Below are 16696 nucleotides of genomic sequence, written 5' to 3'. Positions count from 1 at the left end.
CAATGGAAAGTTGACTCATTAGCTTTCTAATTGAACGACACGGGCGGTTGGCTGAAACGGGAGAATTGAAATTATCCCTCCGATAAGGCTCTGACATTTCAGATTCCTAATCGGTAATTTTTGTGCACTGATGAAATCCGACCCTATTTCTCCGGCGAAATCTAAACAGAAATGTGGAAAGGCGCTACTGCTATGCTCTCGTCATCATATCGATCATCATCATATTGACAGCGTCGTCATATTGATCATCCAGTTGTACTGCAGCTCGTGGGTGTAAGGGCTTCGCTTGTCATGATACCGCACACGACGCACTCTGGGTTAGCCAATGCACAACCAGCACCACTGCAGTCGTTTTCGGAAACAGTGACGTCATTCTCGTTTTCTCCTATAGGATACATGTCAATCGCGCTCTTCGGCGCATAGGTTTCAATTTCGCCGGTGGAATTGGTTGAATTTTTCGTCGCTACGCGAAAATTACGAGAGGCTGCCTTTAGGAAACCTGAAACGGTGGATGGACTACCGCAGGCGTGACCTAAATTTGTTTATTTCACCCGACTGCCTGTCTTCTCCCATTAAAGATCTAATTATTCGGATTTCCATAATTACAGCTGTATTAATGCCTCTACTCACCCTAAGCCGGCGGCCGCCACAGAAAAAAGGTAATTATGAGAGTGGAAGCTTCGGCTAGTTGGTGTCTGTCCAGTCTGTCCTTTTTTCCTATGTTCGCGCGCTGAAGAAAACTTGCCTGTATAAAGGTAATTGTGATTGCCAGTGAGGAAATGGCTCATTTCTATTATACCTTATGATTTCTGGGCATATTTGGACATATATATTTAACCCTTTATTGCATGGCGAAAACCTGCACATCTTAACAGCAGCAACTTTTTTTGTTATTTTGCATTCAGAAAAAGCAGAGATAAAATCTCTAAGCCAACTTTAACCTTTTATTTCACAAGCCACAATATATATATATATATATATATATATATATATATATATATATATATATATATATATATATATATATATATATATAATATGCACTGAAGTCGTATTTCAGTATGATAGAGGCGTCATAATTATCATTTTCATTAGCCATGTTACGATCGTTGCAGCCGGATATGGTGTCTGTTTAGCCGACTCTTTCATGCAAATCTGTCAAGTAATGTAACTGCTGACTATATTGTTACGGGAGGGTACACAGAGAAACGAGGTTACAGCAAAGATATATTTGCACGACGCCAAACCTAAGCCGAGATGGCAAGCCAGAGCGTGCCCCACATCCCAGAATCAAGTCGTCTTTCTCGCTGTCTGTCTTGATTCTTCAGCGTGATGTAGTCTCGTAACATGACCCCCTGGTGCAGAAGCACCTTCTCGGTGCTTCCTATGGTGTTGCGGAGTGGTAGAGCTTAAGTCGGGAGACATGAACAATGTCGGTAGACATTGGAGATGACGAATTCAGCGGGGCATTATCATAAAATACAATATTGATTGATATGTGGGGTTTAACGTCCCAAAACCACTCTATGATTATGAGAGACGCCGTAGTGGAGGGCTATAAAATACAATATCATAAAATATCACAATATCAAACAAAATATCAAATATCAAACAATATCATAAAATTGTTTTATACGATATTGTTGTTTTTGTTTTGAACTCTCTATTTGTCGTAGTGGGAGAATCTTGTGAGCTGCCTCCTGCCGCATGGTTTTTCACCGATAACCTTTTGTAGATACGAGTGCCATAAACGGTGACCACAACCACCGCCATCATTGCCGTCGTCATCCACGAAGCTCGCCTGTTCACTGATCATTTAATCTCTCCACTTTTCATTAGTTGTGTGGTATAACAATTTGTATCGAATCCGGCGTAATTTTGAGTTTTCAGAAGGGTGTACTTCACGCTCTTTTGGCGAATGCTTCTGGATTGCTACGTTCTTCCTTCAGCTCATATATGAGCGTGATCTAAGCTCCGTTTAATCGTTCTGTTTATTTATAAACCTTAACCACGCAGTCGTAGAGTACACTTATAAATACAACTCGGCCTTGTCAAAACGTTGGTTTCGGCGAAGTTCCTCGTTCAACAGCGTCATACATATCTTTAGACATCCACGTTGCCTTGAACTGATATCACGCTTGTTCTGCTGTAACACAAATATCACAGTCCTATATAAGCGTTCTTCTGCCTTCTATGACGATACAACACTTGGGTTGGCTTCACCATTGCTGCGATCTTGATTCGGGGTTGTGTTTATGGACTTGTGTTAGAACGTGCGCTTGTACATTTCCTTACCGGGTATGTGAATAAAAAAATGAAGGAAATATGATTATCCCTGACAGTGGACATGCGCCATTGTTGGCGAGGCGTTGCTATTAAACAATTGATGCTGCCAATGCGTTTGCTTGTTGGTTCTAGACACATGACCTGAGTAGTCCGCTGATGACCTTATTCCTCGCAAATAATATTTGAGTAGGGCCTATATAGTGTTTCACCTTTGAAGCGGTGTTACCCTAGGTGATTGCAGTGGACACTTGGAGGACACCCCCACTGCTACACCATGATAACGCGTTATATACTATTTTACAGCAGCGCTAAACGGTACATAGTATGGTTGAGGTATGTTTGTTTAAGATGGATTAGTTAGTGCAGGCAACGCAAGTTGACAGTGTGGGAGGTTCTCTTAAACTCATTAGGAAGGAATTTAATTATTGCCGCATTTAGACAGGAGCATCTGACGGTGCATGCACATGGTGGCATTCCGTGTCACACAACCTGCGACTCCTGGTTCCCAGTTAGTCAGCCATGGTGGGCAGGGGTTACCGTGAACCGAAGGTAGCGGGTTCGATTCCTACAGGGGCGGTCGCATTTCGGCACAGATGAAACGGTAGTGACTTATGTACTGTGGGGATGTCAGTATACATGTTAAAAAAAAAATAAAACACCAGGCGATTTAGATTTCTGTATCACGTGTATACGGTGTCCCTCATAATCGTGTATGCTGTGGTTTTGGGACGTAAAACCCCAGATATTGTGTATTTTATTGCCTACAGTTGTCAGAAAACTCAGCCGGCGCTCGCTGTACTCTTCGCGAAGAGCAGCCGCAACGCTAATAATTATCCATCTAGTGGGCACCAACCTGCCGACTGTTCCCATTCGGTAATCGACAGTGGCGGAAGCTCTGTGCGGCGAAAACACCTGAACCGCCCTCGCGTCAATTTGTCGTCGGTTTTCTTTTTCTTTTATTTTTTTTCGTCCACGCTAACTTCGCAGCGACGTAGCACAGGCTCTTCATCAGGCGGGTTGCGACAGCCGCTCCCATTCTTCGCCAGACATGGCCCATTCCGCTCGCTCGGCGCGCCGAGTAAAAGCGAACTGCTCCCGCCGTTGAGTGTATGCGCTGATTGCATGGGTACAGAGGAAGACGAGGCGCTCCGTCATGTCCAAAGGTGAGCCCGTGGCCCGTAGGGCCCGTTTTGTCGACCGCTGGCTGACCACGCTCTTCTTGTCTCTTCTTGTCCGCCTCATCCGCTGCGGCCTTGACAGACAAGAGAACCGCTGAGAAGAGAGGTACGACGCCTCGCCTGTTCTCTGAGAGCGCGGTCATCTGCTACGCGCATTCTGCTATCTGACCGCTTGCCTGTGTTTCTCTTCTTTTTTTTCTGTCATCCACGACAGGGAAAAAACGTAAGCACCGCCGTTCTCTACGTTTGTCCCTTCCGCGTCACGCGACCTCGTTGCTCACTCAGTAAGTACGCGCGGGCCAGTCGTGGCTCCGGTCGTCGAAGGCTGTCCCGGTGGCGATGCTCATTTCCGTTTCCTGCGCGCGCTCATGTCTGGCTCTGCGTCTGTCCAGGCCCTGGACGTCGGCGGGTGTCAGGGAGGGCGCCACTGTCGTAAGACCAGCAACAACGCCGGCTGCTGCGCTGTGCGCGTAACGCAGGGTGGGACTCGCCAAGCCCTCTGTCACGCTTGCGGGGCAACTTTCGCTGTGTGCAGGAGGGGAAGCTGAGCAAGATTTGTATGGAAGCAGGGACTGACTGCAATGCGGGCTGTGCATCTGTGTACAAGACGAGGATTGTTATGGTCCCGGTGATTTTGTGTGTAGGTGTGCGCACGAGAGGGGCAGGGGGGGGGGGCTTGTAATTAAGAGGGGGGGGGGGGGGGTGCAAAGTCTGCCCTATACATTGACGTAATTAATAGGGAAGAGTGCGAAGTTGGCATCATACATTGCCTTAATAGGGATGGGGTGCGAATTCTTTCCGATACATTGACTAAATAATGGGAGCGGCATGCAAAGTGTGTTCCACACATTGACTTAATTAGGGAGGAGAAGGGTCGCGATGTCTGCCCCATTCTATAACTTAATAATTAAGGGGGCACAGTCTGCCCCATACAATGGCTTCATAAGGAGGGGTCGTGAAGTCTGGCTCATACATTAACCTAATTAATAGGTAGGGGGCGTGATGTCTGCCCTATACATTGACTTAGTAGGGAGGGGGCTGCTGCGGCGAACCTATGCCCCCCCCCCTCTCTGAAGTCGAATGCTGCGCACGCCTACGCTTTTGTGTGAATCAATGCATAAACTGTACAGTTTCCAGCTACCTAGCTTGCAACAGCACCGAGCCATACACAAATATATGCCGTTACTTTGGCGTGTCTGTGGCAGCTTTTGTTTGGCTGCGGTGTGTTGTTTCTGGTGTCTACGATTTTCACTGCAGTACGTGTTACACGACTTAGTTTTTTTGCTTTTTTTTTAAACTTTCGGGAACTGGTCATAGTATGCACGTCTCAGGAAGGGGTTCTTTGTTCTCGGCGGTTTGAGAGACGTTATTTCATCGCAGCCTTATGCATGCTCCTTTTGGATTTAAATTTAGAGGGTGTGACAGCTCCGCTAGCTCCACCCTTGCAAATCAACGAAGAAATGGGTTGCATTACAGTGAATTTTAACAGGTCAAGTGCTAACTCGACCAAGTTTTCTGATGTATATTTGTAATGATTACACTTTAGTTTCAACTGCCAACGTGTTTTAAAACTTGTTCCTAAAAAGGAAAGAGAAGTGTACCGGAAAGCATGTGTTACTGTTACTGTGTCATATTGTTGTAGCAAGCTTTCATTAACCTTTCGAGCATACAAGAACGCACTTGTCAACTCTGTGCAAGAATGCTAAAAACTTCAGTAAACATGTGCACCATAAGGTCTCTAGGAAAATTTTGCAAATTGAAGCATACTCGTTTTGAGGTGTTGCCTGCAGCTGAGTGATCCAGTGCTTGCTTATGTGGCGCTCATGAACTCTCTATCTCTCAATTTTCAGAGCCACCGGGACGGTTTTCGAGGCGCAAGTCCGGTGAGTCTTGAATTAGATTTTTCAGTTTAACCCGACCATGTATCTACCCTAAGTTTGTAGTTATATCAATTTACATAAGTTTTTCTTTAATGAATATAGCTGGAAAGGCACTGCCTGGATCGCCTCCCCGACTTGAGAAATACTCCCGTTCAATCACACTCAGCGGTATCCTCTAAGGGGTGCGGTTCACTGGCTGTTCGGCTCATTTATGTCATTATTGATACCGAAGAAGGCCCCAGCTGGGCTGCTATGTCATAGATTGGTTCGATTACAATGATGAAGAGATTCTCTAGCAGCCTCGAATCAATGTGTGCCCGAATGGTGCATGGTGGTTCCGATCCTGTGCAGTTGTTACAAAAAAGGAGCAAAGATGGGCGGGAGTTAGTGCTGGCCGAGGGTACACTGCTCTTGATGGTTCGTGAGGCTTGATAAGCGATGGACTGGAAGGATGGTGAGCATGACGCCAGCCTGGAGTGCGTGCCCACTGGTCCAGGGTGTGTGCAGACACAGACTGACCCTAACACATTCCACTCAGTGATGCTGAACAGTTTGAACTTGAGCGTGCTTCCTCCAAGAATACGCAGACGTCCCGAGAATGTTCTCTGGGTGTCCCCTATGGAAATTCGTAGACGTCTCAAGGGCATCTCTGGCTGTTCAGATATCATAAGTAAGACATAATGTAATTTGTCTTGTTCTAGTATCGGAAGTCCCATAATCTCTGCCTGCGTGATTCGATTGGGACGTAAGGCGTATGTAATTTATTTTGTTGTTTTATTTATTCACATTTGGGTAATTCAACGCCGACTGTTCGGGCATTGGCGCTCGACTATCTGAGATTTGCTTGAAAAAAATTCAGGATTATCTATCTAAAGTGAAAAGTTATCCTCCGAAATATTTTTGCGAAAAAGTTTTTCCAGTACTGTAAGCCTCATGTGAATTTTTTTCTGAAAGCTCGAAATTGTTGCTTCTAAAACATATTGGACAGTTCGCTCTTCCTAATCTAAGTTAGAACAAATTTTTACCTTTAAAACAATTGTAGGACTTTTACGTAAAGTAGATTTTATGTACTTTTACGCATTCGTCAGTTTTTTATTTGACCTTGAATACTGACAACATAAACCATGTAGAAAATTTTATCGTTGAGAAATAATGTTCAGCAAAATGTGATAGTTATTATTATTGTATTGGTAGAAAGAGTTACTGTAGACTAACGATAATGAAACATTTATAATGCAAAACAAAGTTAGCGTATACTGGTGGCGACAAAGTTGCAGAAATGTTCATTTCTGCTTATGTTTGGTCATAAGTTCAGCATTGAGGAGCTCCTATGAAAAATATGTTCAATAGCAGATTTATTAGCATCATTTACTGTATACAAACTCAGAAAGTTTTATGAAATTACCTTTTGTTTAATTAAAAAGAAGTATTTTTGGATTTGAATAGTGGTAAGTATATATATTAACGGATAAGGGGAAGACATCTAGACGACGTAACCAACTTTTTCTGTATATCTTTAAATTATTTACTAGCTAGTGTTAGACTGAGTCGAGAAATACGAAACCTACTAGACTGTATTTAAGCACAAGCTGTCCGCTGATGGCTTGCATAGCATGCTTACGCAGCATCGGGAAGTGGACAATACAATTAAGAAAATGATCTATCAGAATACACACGCACGTGCACGTGCACTCCACACACACACACACACAGATATATATATATATATATATAATTTAACTATTTATCTACATCTAATTGTCGATTATAAGTGCGTTGCGGGAGGCGTGCTTTTTGCTGATGGCAAGATGGCTGTGCGCCGCTTTACGTGAGCAGCGCCTTCTCCATTCTAGCGAATTTTTTTCCTCAACCCGCTTGGTATGTCCTACAATTTCGTGCGTGATTCCCTAGCACATGAGCTGTCACCTTAGATAAGTCGCGAAAGGACTCGGGGGGGCTTTCTTTCTGGCGATACCAGTTGTCTGGCCCCTACTGAAACAGTACCAAAACGTCAGCGGATAGCACAGAAAAATGAAAAAGTCGAATTGGAGGAGAAGAACCCACCTGCTTTGCACTCTCCAACTCGCTCACCTGCCCTCCCCCCCTTGCCTGTGTACGGCTTCTCTCTTTTCCTCGCGCGAAAGGACGGTGCTCTCTCTCTCTCCCTCGATTTGATGGCGCACCGCAAGCGGGGCACAGTAGGATATCTTATCGCACTACACTCAAACCTCAATATAAGGAACCCAGATATAAAGAAATATCGGTTATAATGAAGGAAATGAAAAAAAATTTGCAATAGGTATAGCCTGAGGAACATATCTTCATAACAAATTTTCGTATATAACGAACTTATTTTCGTGTAAGATGCAACATTGTTATAATGTGGTTTGAGTGTACAATCCTGTATCAACCATATTATATTGCAAAGCACGGGGACGCCGACAGCAAATTTGCTCTGAGAGCATGCTTAGTATCATAATAATATAGTATCAATGGATTGACGTCTTATTTAAAAAAAAACAATATTTATCCACAGACAGCAAATCTCCGTGTGCACTTTCTCTATTCGGAAATTTTCTCTGCAAGCATTGTAAGGTTTCTTACAGGACAGCACAAGACTCTGCATTTGTTCAGTTTATTTGCATTTGGTTCACGTTTTTTAACTTGGCCACATTCGTTTAGCTTGTTCAATGGCTGCCTGATACATGTTTTTTTCTGCAGTTATATAGTGTTGTCACAATTACATTAGTGAAGTTCTACAGAAGCCTGCGGTCGGAGTAGGGGTAGTTCAAAGAAAAAGAAACATGCAGTGAAATTTGAAAAATCATACTGGCAAATGTTGGACATGGATGGTAAAGCCTACAGATAAGCTGCTGTAGAAAAAGAAAAGGTTTGCATTTCTAAAACCTTCTATGGATAGATTGTCACACAAATGTTGCCCTTTCCTCATTGTTTTGTCTATGTGTCACTTTATAACCCATATAGAGAAGCATTATTATTAATCTTTTTTAAATCATGGCTTTTTTTCAACACATAAAACATATCACTGAGAATATGACTGGTTATCAAAGCTCCTGACTGTGAAGCCCCCATTTTTCTCACGCCAGTTGCCGAAAAAAAAAAAAAACACACAAACAAGCACAAATGTGTCGTCGTACATAATCTTTTCTTCTGCAACAAAACTTCTTCACGTAGCACCAGCACTTGATTCTTGAAAAAGTACAGGCATTGGTCAATGTAATGTGACATTGCAGTCTGTATGTTGTGGGTCATAATGTTTTTTTTTTACTTATAATAATGTTTTTTTTTTACTTGATCATTTGGCCGTCACAACAGGCTGTCACAACTTTTGTTGAGCCTTTCCATTATTAGACCTCCATTACAGTAACATCACTCGCATGCAACGCTAGTGTCAGTTCTGACACTTAAACTTCACCATTTGTTTTTCACTAGTGCCATATTTTTCGCATTCAATGCAAGGAAAAGCTGCAATTGTGTGGCTGGGACACTATACTTTCCGTTTCGTCTTTGGAGTGAATAGGGTGCGGCACAATCTTAATTTTTCCATGTCCTTTAATATGTATGAAAAGTAATGTGTGGCCCTCTCGCCCCTCTATCCGTGCATATGACGTATATATTGTGAGAACTTTTTACGTACCTCATCTTTCTGTTTTTATAATAGCCATATTCATCCTTATTCCTTTTCTTCCCCACATTTGAGCTAACTCAATAACTGTGGAATGAATGGGCCTGCTGGCATTGTCTGGTTTGGTTCATTGTCTCCCAGCATGCATGCAAATATAAACTTAGGGAAACACACCGCGGGAAAGCTAAAAGGTTAGTTTTGGTACTTGTATACAATAAAATGTAAGGGCTTTCACACTTTTTTTGTGTGTTCTTGTATAGCTGAGAAGCTGGCTAGATTGTTAGGGTAATATCTATCGAATAATGTTAAGCTCAAAATGGTTCACTTGATGCTGTAGTCGGGAGGATAATGGGATTTAGCTTTAGGTCCCTCAAATACAGGTGTGCTCAGTAGTATTTCACACTTAGTATTGAAGAAAGCTGCAATGATATCGAATGTTTGATGACCGTTCATGGTAGATAAATTTTACCACATTTTCAATGCCTACGTACTGATCCTGCTGTTCTTATGATTACAGTAGCCGTCCCCACTCTCTCACGCTACTTTGGTTCAAGGCACAATTCATAAGACTTCCTAGGGCAGGGCAGTTGCAAACCCCACTTTTGCTGTACAATTGTTATATGTTTCCTTTCTGAAAATTGATTGTTAGGAAGTATTGTTGTAGAAGAAACCACTTTTCACTGCAGCTTTGTGCTGCTGGGTGCACAGGATGCAAAATTTAGATTTCGCGTGCCATCCTATAGGCATGCATTAAGTGCCGGATGTGCATGTGTAATGCACATGGAGACGTTAGCAACATTTCACAATGACTGAATGCTGCTAAAAGGTCTTGCTACAGAGTTGTAGCCACTGTGATGTGTTTTCTTGTGATAGCGATTATATGGACAGTCTCGGCTGGTTTTTGCTGTCTTCGCCACTGCCGTCGTCATTCGCGTATATGTATATGTATGTATATATACTAATACGGGGAAAGATGCACTAGCCTCCTTTTCCTGCGGAGTGAACATCGCCTTTCGGGCCGGGGTCGTCTGTATGCGCGCTTATCTCGTGAGAGAACAGAGGGGAAGGGGCTTAAGGTTGCCGCGCTATTGTAGCAACGATCATGGCACGGCTTGTGCCTGCACAGCAGGCGGGAGCTTCTACGGGCTGTGCTCTCATCACGAAAAAACGGTGCCAAAAGTGTACATGCAGCGGCCGTGTTCTCTTACACCAGCGTTTTGTAGAGTTACGTGAGATCGGATGTAAATGAGTTGACTGCCAGCCTAACTTTGTATAGCATTGCAATTTGCTAGCCTTGTTTCGTAAGACATCCGAATATGTTGCTATCACATTCATTGCTGCGCCTTTTTGGCGAAACTGTGACTTTTTGAAAGACAAGCGAATTGATCAAAATTCATCGGCTTTATAAGAAAGTGTAAACAGTGATTTCAACGAGCGAGGGGCGATATGTGTTTGTGCACTGATTTAGTGATGCTGAGGATTTTCCTTGTGCATTTGCAGTGTTTGCTGAGCACTACGATCCGGCTGAGGATGAAGATGACGAGGGTGCCAAGGTGAGATGGGTGCAATGTGAATGTTCCTTTAATGCTGCATTTCAATCAGTAATGAGTCGTTGTTAAGTGCTGTTGAGGACCAGTTATTCTTGATGACATGTGTTTAATACAAGTTCTGTTATCTGGACATTTTGCTGCAGTTTGAGAATACCATTTAAACACGGTATTCACTGAAAGTCGCGCTTGCTTTTACCTTCAACAAACTTGTAGCTTGCTTGACGTGTCTAAAATAATAGCATTCAAACTTGTATATATTAAACCAATGTATAAGAAATTGTGACTATTGAACAGCTATAGATTGCCCTTGAATATATTTTTGATATATTGAATATTTTACATATTTCATGACCTATATATAGGACTTTCTTGTGATCCCCTTCAGATTCGTTACATGCTGGTTTGTCTGTAGTTTATTTTATCTATAACTTCATTTTAGGCATATGCTTACCGTAATGCAGAAAAAATGTAGCAGTTGTTCAGGAAATAGGCAGACTCTTCTGTGACCTTACACTTCAGCAAGCAAAATTTCTCAACATTGTAAACGGTTCGACAGGTCTTTTTCCTGGATCGTACCTTTCACCAGTTTATTTATAAAGAATAAAGCAACTTTTTTATTCATTCACTGAATGTCACTTTACAATAGGTGTCATATAAAACTTTGGAATGTCAAATGTATATGCTTGCATTTCGGTTCCTTAACTCATACATGCTTTTTTTGGGGGAGCAGTTTCTGTTTTTTTGTTACCTGAGCCTTTTTTTGTAAACGCTGAAATAAATGTTCAAGCTAGAGAAATTGGAAAGGTTTAGTATATGAGCGATTTCTTTATGGTGACTCAAACCCCGATGGCAACAGATTAAATAGGCCATGTTGGATGGTACTCATAAATGAATCTTAGCAAACATTGTAACCTCAGAGGCCTTCTGATACACTTCGTTTTTACGTTTTTGCTTAAGAACACATTTGTAGTGGCATTTACATTAGTCATATGCATGAACAATGGGAAATTCAGAAATTTAAATGCTAGTTTACCTCGTATTTCGGCCAGGGTGTTAGTCTTTTTGGTCATCACTAGTGATGCTGCATATCGGTAACCAGTCGCCTAGGGCTGCTATTGCATGAACTTCAGTGTACTTAATAATTGTTTTCTTCCATCTTCTTTTTAAGGCGAAGGTATAGTACCAGTTTCTTTTTGTTTGTGAAAAGGGAGGCTTACCTCAAGCAGCACCAATTTTTAAAGCTTCCCTCCTCACCACAGCTTGTAGTCATGAAATCTCATTATTGCATTGATATTAGGTGCTCGTTCCTCAAAATTCATCAATGTATCAGCCAGCACAATTCAGCATTCTACTCCAGAAGGTGTACAGTTGTGCGACTAAACTTTTTTGTTATTTATCAATCTTTATTCTTAACTATTTGCCATTGTCTTATGTCCTTTGAGGTTGTGTATCATGTACACTTAAACCTCATTATGACGAAGTGACATCTGCCATGCAAATACTTTGTTATATCTGGAAATTCGTTATAAATGTATGTTTCTAACACTATCTGTGACAATACTATTTGTGACCTAACTCGTTATAACAGATAATCAGTTATATCTGAGCTCATTATACAGTGAAACCTCATTATAACAGTCTTATCTTGCACAAAAACAAGTTTGTTATATCTGAAAATTTGCTGTAAATGTATATTTGTTACACTATTTGTGAGAAGACTATTCACCACTTAATTTCATATATGAGATAATACGTCATATCGGAGTTCGTTATCCACTAAAACCTCATTAAAACAAAGTTATATCATATACGAAAAGGAGTTCGTCAAATCCAAAAAATTGTTATAAAGCTATATTCCTGGCACTATATCCATTGCAAAACTATTTTTGGTTTGCTTTGTTGTAACTGATATTTCGTTATATCGGGGTTTGTTATATTAAGGTTTGAGTGTTATTCTGATTAGTTGCATCAAATGGTGCCCTACTGTCTGTGCATCTTGTTTTGCAGTGGTAGGCATATTAATTGACAACCAGCCATTCATAGCATGAAGCTACAAAAGAATCCATACGGATTTGTCAGGAAGAAAGCTTTTTGCTGAAAAATTTATCCTGGTTCGAAGATCGAACCGGGAACCAACGTTTTCCCATTGTGGTTGCTCAGCCATTTGAGCTAACCAGGAAGCTAACAATTGGTAGCGTAAGGGTGAATTAATCGACAACTCGAAGCACATGGAATCAATTCTGTGAAATCTCTTGCGAGATTTTGCAAAAGTAATTCGCACAGAAAGATAATGATTCTTGAGGTCCGCAAAAGTGATTCGCGCAGAAAGAGAATGATTCTTGAGGTTCCTTTTTTTCTTTTCCTTCTGGCTTGTGTTGCTGTGATGTGCAATATTTATTTTTACCACGGGGATGCACCGCTTCCATACCTTTCCCATAGAATCGACAGAAAATGTGAATGGTAAAGTTTGCGTAGACCTTTATATGCTGAACGGTGCAGTAAATAATTAAACGAGATGATTATTGTTTCAACCGTGCCCTGGTCACACCATGTTCAGGTGGTGCATCCCAAATCTGACGAGCAACGCGAGAGGCTTGGCGAGGCAGTCAAGAACATCCTGCTGTTCAAGTCCTTGGACCAGGTCAGTACATCTTTCAACCTCTGATATAAGCCGAGTCAACATGTTTTTGCTGTTGGTTACTTATCTTGACCACCTGTTGTTACCCACAGTGTTTTTGGTATACCTCTCGGTCTTTGCTGTCATAATCATCTTGTTTATGCTCATTATCATGTTTGCTCAATTCAGAACTACAAAGGCCTCCCCCATCAATATACAGGTACAGACTGGAACTTGCAGCCATAGAGTTTCCTAAAATTAATTAGAGGGAAATCTGGTGCTGCAATCGTTCAGCGACCATGAGAATGATGGGTAGTACACAGATTTGCCTAGTCTTCGTGCTTCAAACACACTTGTGCCTTTGTTTATTACAGTGTTTTGGTTTTGTTTCAGACAATTCTGAACTTTGCAAACTGACTTAAATGAGTGAGCCTAAGAAGTTAAGGTGTTGAAGTGCAACTGCTGAAAATTGCAGATTGTCGTCTCATGACAAAGCAGCTCCAAACCCTGCGATGCCAAACAGAGCCGAAAGCATGAAAATTAGGCAAATTTGTTTACTATCTATCATTGCCATGCTCACTGAAGTACCGTGCGTTGTAGCTCTCACAAAAACTAGTGCCAGAGTTCTTTATAGCGTTTCTATAGGTTGCAGCATCCCTGCATGTTCAGGGAGGCTTTCGTGTCAGAATAGCGCCATATGTGGGGGCATACCATCTCTTTGGCGGCCCTATGCAATATGTAGACGCATGCCCAGCTTCAGGCTTGCGCTAGCAGTTTATCAGGCGTGTGATTTATTGTTCTCGCGCTCCTGTCAGAGTGCATTTTTCGAGATGGCTCTGTGTAAGGCCAGCTTTGCGAGCTCCCGCAGCAAATCGGTGTTATAGTTGCTATTAGGTGTGTGTGAATATTCGAAGATTTTGAATAACAAATCGAATGGCATTCTGTTCGATTCAATACTCGAAGGGGACAGCACAGAGTATTCAAAATACTTTTTCAGTAATCAGCAGAAACTGTGAAACCCGAATGGCGCAACACCTCGGAAGAGAAAAATATAATTTTTTTTGTTTAAGTGAGTGAATTACCAATATGCAAGCAGTTCAAACTTTTGCAGGGTTATGGAAGCTTTACCTATTGTGAAACTAAATGCATTTTTAGCCTTACACTCCAGTGTTGTCGAAGTGAACGTGTTATCATTGATTGATTGATTGATTGATTGATATGTGAAGTTTAACGTCCCGAAACCACCATATGATTATGAGAGACGCCGTAGTGAAGGGCTCCGGAAATTTCGACCACCTGGGGTTCTTTAACGTGCACCCAAATCTGAGCACACGGGCCTACAACATTTACGCCTCCATTGGAAATGCAGCCGCCGCAGCCGGGATACGAACCCGCGACCTGCGGGTCAGCAGCCGAGTACCTTAGCCATTAGACCACCGCGGCGGGGTGAACGTGTTCTCAATGAACAACTACCTTTAGGTTTTTGTGTCATTACACAGCTGGCGATAAAGTGCCACCTTGAATGCTGAAGTAACTGTTGTATTGACTTTACAGTAAAAATACCTTGAGGTCTCCAGTGATTGCTGTATCTCAGCTTACATATGTGTGGTATGTTTTTTCGGTTAAATAAAATGGTGATATTACTTTGTTAAAGTTTGTGAATATTTGTTTTAAATAAAGAATTGTAGAATTCTAGTCTTGTTTTATAAATGGTTATTTTGCTATTTAAAAACTCTTTGAATTCAATTCTTATTCATATTCAATTCAGTATGATCACTATTTGATTCATATCTGCTTTGTCTAAATGCCCTTACTCACATACCTCTAGTTGTTAATAATGTCTTTAATGCGAAACCTGCTTGTTCTTTTTACTTTGCAGAGCCAGATGCAAGAGGTGATAGATGCCATGTTTGAACGAAAGGCAAGTGGACGTTTTTTTGTCAACTCCAACTGTTTCAGTTGTTTCACTTTGTCATTGATAACCCTTGCGTGCAAACGGAATCACACTTGTTTTAGGCGCCCGGCTGCCTCAGCTGCCGTTTTTCACAGAAATTGCCAAATACCAATGCTGTAATGATACCTAATGTAGTCGTACTGCATGCTAGGTCTTCATGCTATAATTTAAGCGGGAACATAAGTTTGTACCTAATGTGAGGTGGCAGCTTCAGACAACAGCGCCCACAGCCACATGCTTTGCTGCTCTAGACAAGTATAATCGTTTTTGTACATCTTTTGTCTGGAGAGATTGCTTTCATTTTACGCGCTGCCATTGATAAGTCCTGTATTGCTTTCATTTTACGCGCTGCCATTGATAAGTCCTGTAGTGAAACTGATAGCCCTGAAAAAAAATGACGCCAGGCCTGCGCGGAAGGCGCAGCACATTCACAGCGAAAGTTAGAAAAGCGGCCTATCAGAGCCTTTTCTAAACACTCATTGGGTAACTGCTGCAAGCGCATTTGCTTGATGCCCACTATGGCATTAATAATAAAAATTTTAGGGCAGTAAGCGGGCATTCGCTATGCTGTTTTTCGTCATTCTTCTGAGAAGCAAGCTAATGCAAGGAATTTCGTGCCAGTCGTTAATGTAGTGACTGAAAACGATGAGGAATCGTGCCTGAAGTGGGTATTTGCCACAGTTTATAGCTGAACAAAAACAAGCTTCTGTAATGGGTTGGAGCATTCGATGACCCACTCATTACGCTATTTGCATTGTGCACCAACTGCTTGTTCTTTCTATGTTTTAAAACGCTTTATAAATCATACTGACGCGATTGCTTTATCGACATCAAGCCTGCCTTAGGCAAGTTTGCCAACAAGTCCCTAGCACTGGCTTGGCTCAGTGGTAGAATAGTGGGCTGGCGCCCAGCCGAGTTCGAGCCCCACTGTGTCATAGGTACTAGGTTTTTTTTCTAATTTCGTGCGATGTGTTACGGACACCAGTGGCGGCGGATAACTACGGCGCTGCGTGAGACCTGAGTTGTGATCTCATAACAGCTTTCGCTGTAAAAGTGTTAACAATGCATAGAACAACTAAGAAAGGACGAGGTCACAGAGGCAAAGAGTGCTCTTTGCCTCTGTTACCTCCTCCTTTTCTAATCGTTCTATGTGCCGTTAACACTTTTTGAAATGAACCTCCACCAACTTCCCCAAACGTCAGCCCTTTCCAACTACATTGATAGCCTTGCGTTACATTATCGGAAATTTTCGCTGGTTTTATTTGCTGCGTCGTGGTGGCCACATATTGAAATTTCTTTTTCCTGAAGTAGCCTGTTTGTTTCAAAGTTGATGCGAAGGGACTATAATCTAAACCTTAAGTATGTATGACCTATGGACCAGAAGGATTTGCAAGTTTCGGGACCATTCAATCACATCTTTGAAGGTGCGCTTGTTGAGAAGCAGGTGTTTGTACATTCTATGTTCAAGATGATGGTTCTTCTTTGTCCAAATGTGCATCTAAGGGAAATGAGGAAAGACTTCGTTGCTTACTGAACTTTAATCATGTTATGCTTGTTTTTTATTGTATTGCATCTCCATTTATCT

At 42.0% G+C, this 16696-nt stretch overlaps 1 protein-coding gene across 2 annotated transcripts in view; it reads left to right on the top strand.

Annotated features, from left to right (window-relative positions):
• The window catches only part of Pka-R2 (cAMP-dependent protein kinase type II regulatory subunit), a 134415-nt gene that overhangs the window by 102647 nt on the left and 15072 nt on the right, over nucleotides 1-16696 (top strand). For both annotated transcript variants that reach the window (XM_075873770.1, XM_075873769.1), the window contains exons 2-5: nucleotides 5315-5347; nucleotides 10491-10543; nucleotides 13098-13181; nucleotides 15037-15078. In XM_075873770.1, the coding sequence (XP_075729885.1) occupies nucleotides 5315-5347; nucleotides 10491-10543; nucleotides 13098-13181; nucleotides 15037-15078 (212 nt within the window). The remainder of the gene's footprint in view (nucleotides 1-5314; nucleotides 5348-10490; nucleotides 10544-13097; nucleotides 13182-15036; nucleotides 15079-16696) is intronic.

Source organism: Rhipicephalus microplus, chromosome 9 (genome assembly GCF_043290135.1).
Source record: "Rhipicephalus microplus isolate Deutch F79 chromosome 9, USDA_Rmic, whole genome shotgun sequence".
NCBI classification, from domain to species: domain Eukaryota; kingdom Metazoa; phylum Arthropoda; class Arachnida; order Ixodida; family Ixodidae; genus Rhipicephalus; species Rhipicephalus microplus.
The sequence above is the reverse complement of the archived record's forward strand: the minus strand, read 5'-3'. Positions and strand labels throughout refer to the sequence as shown.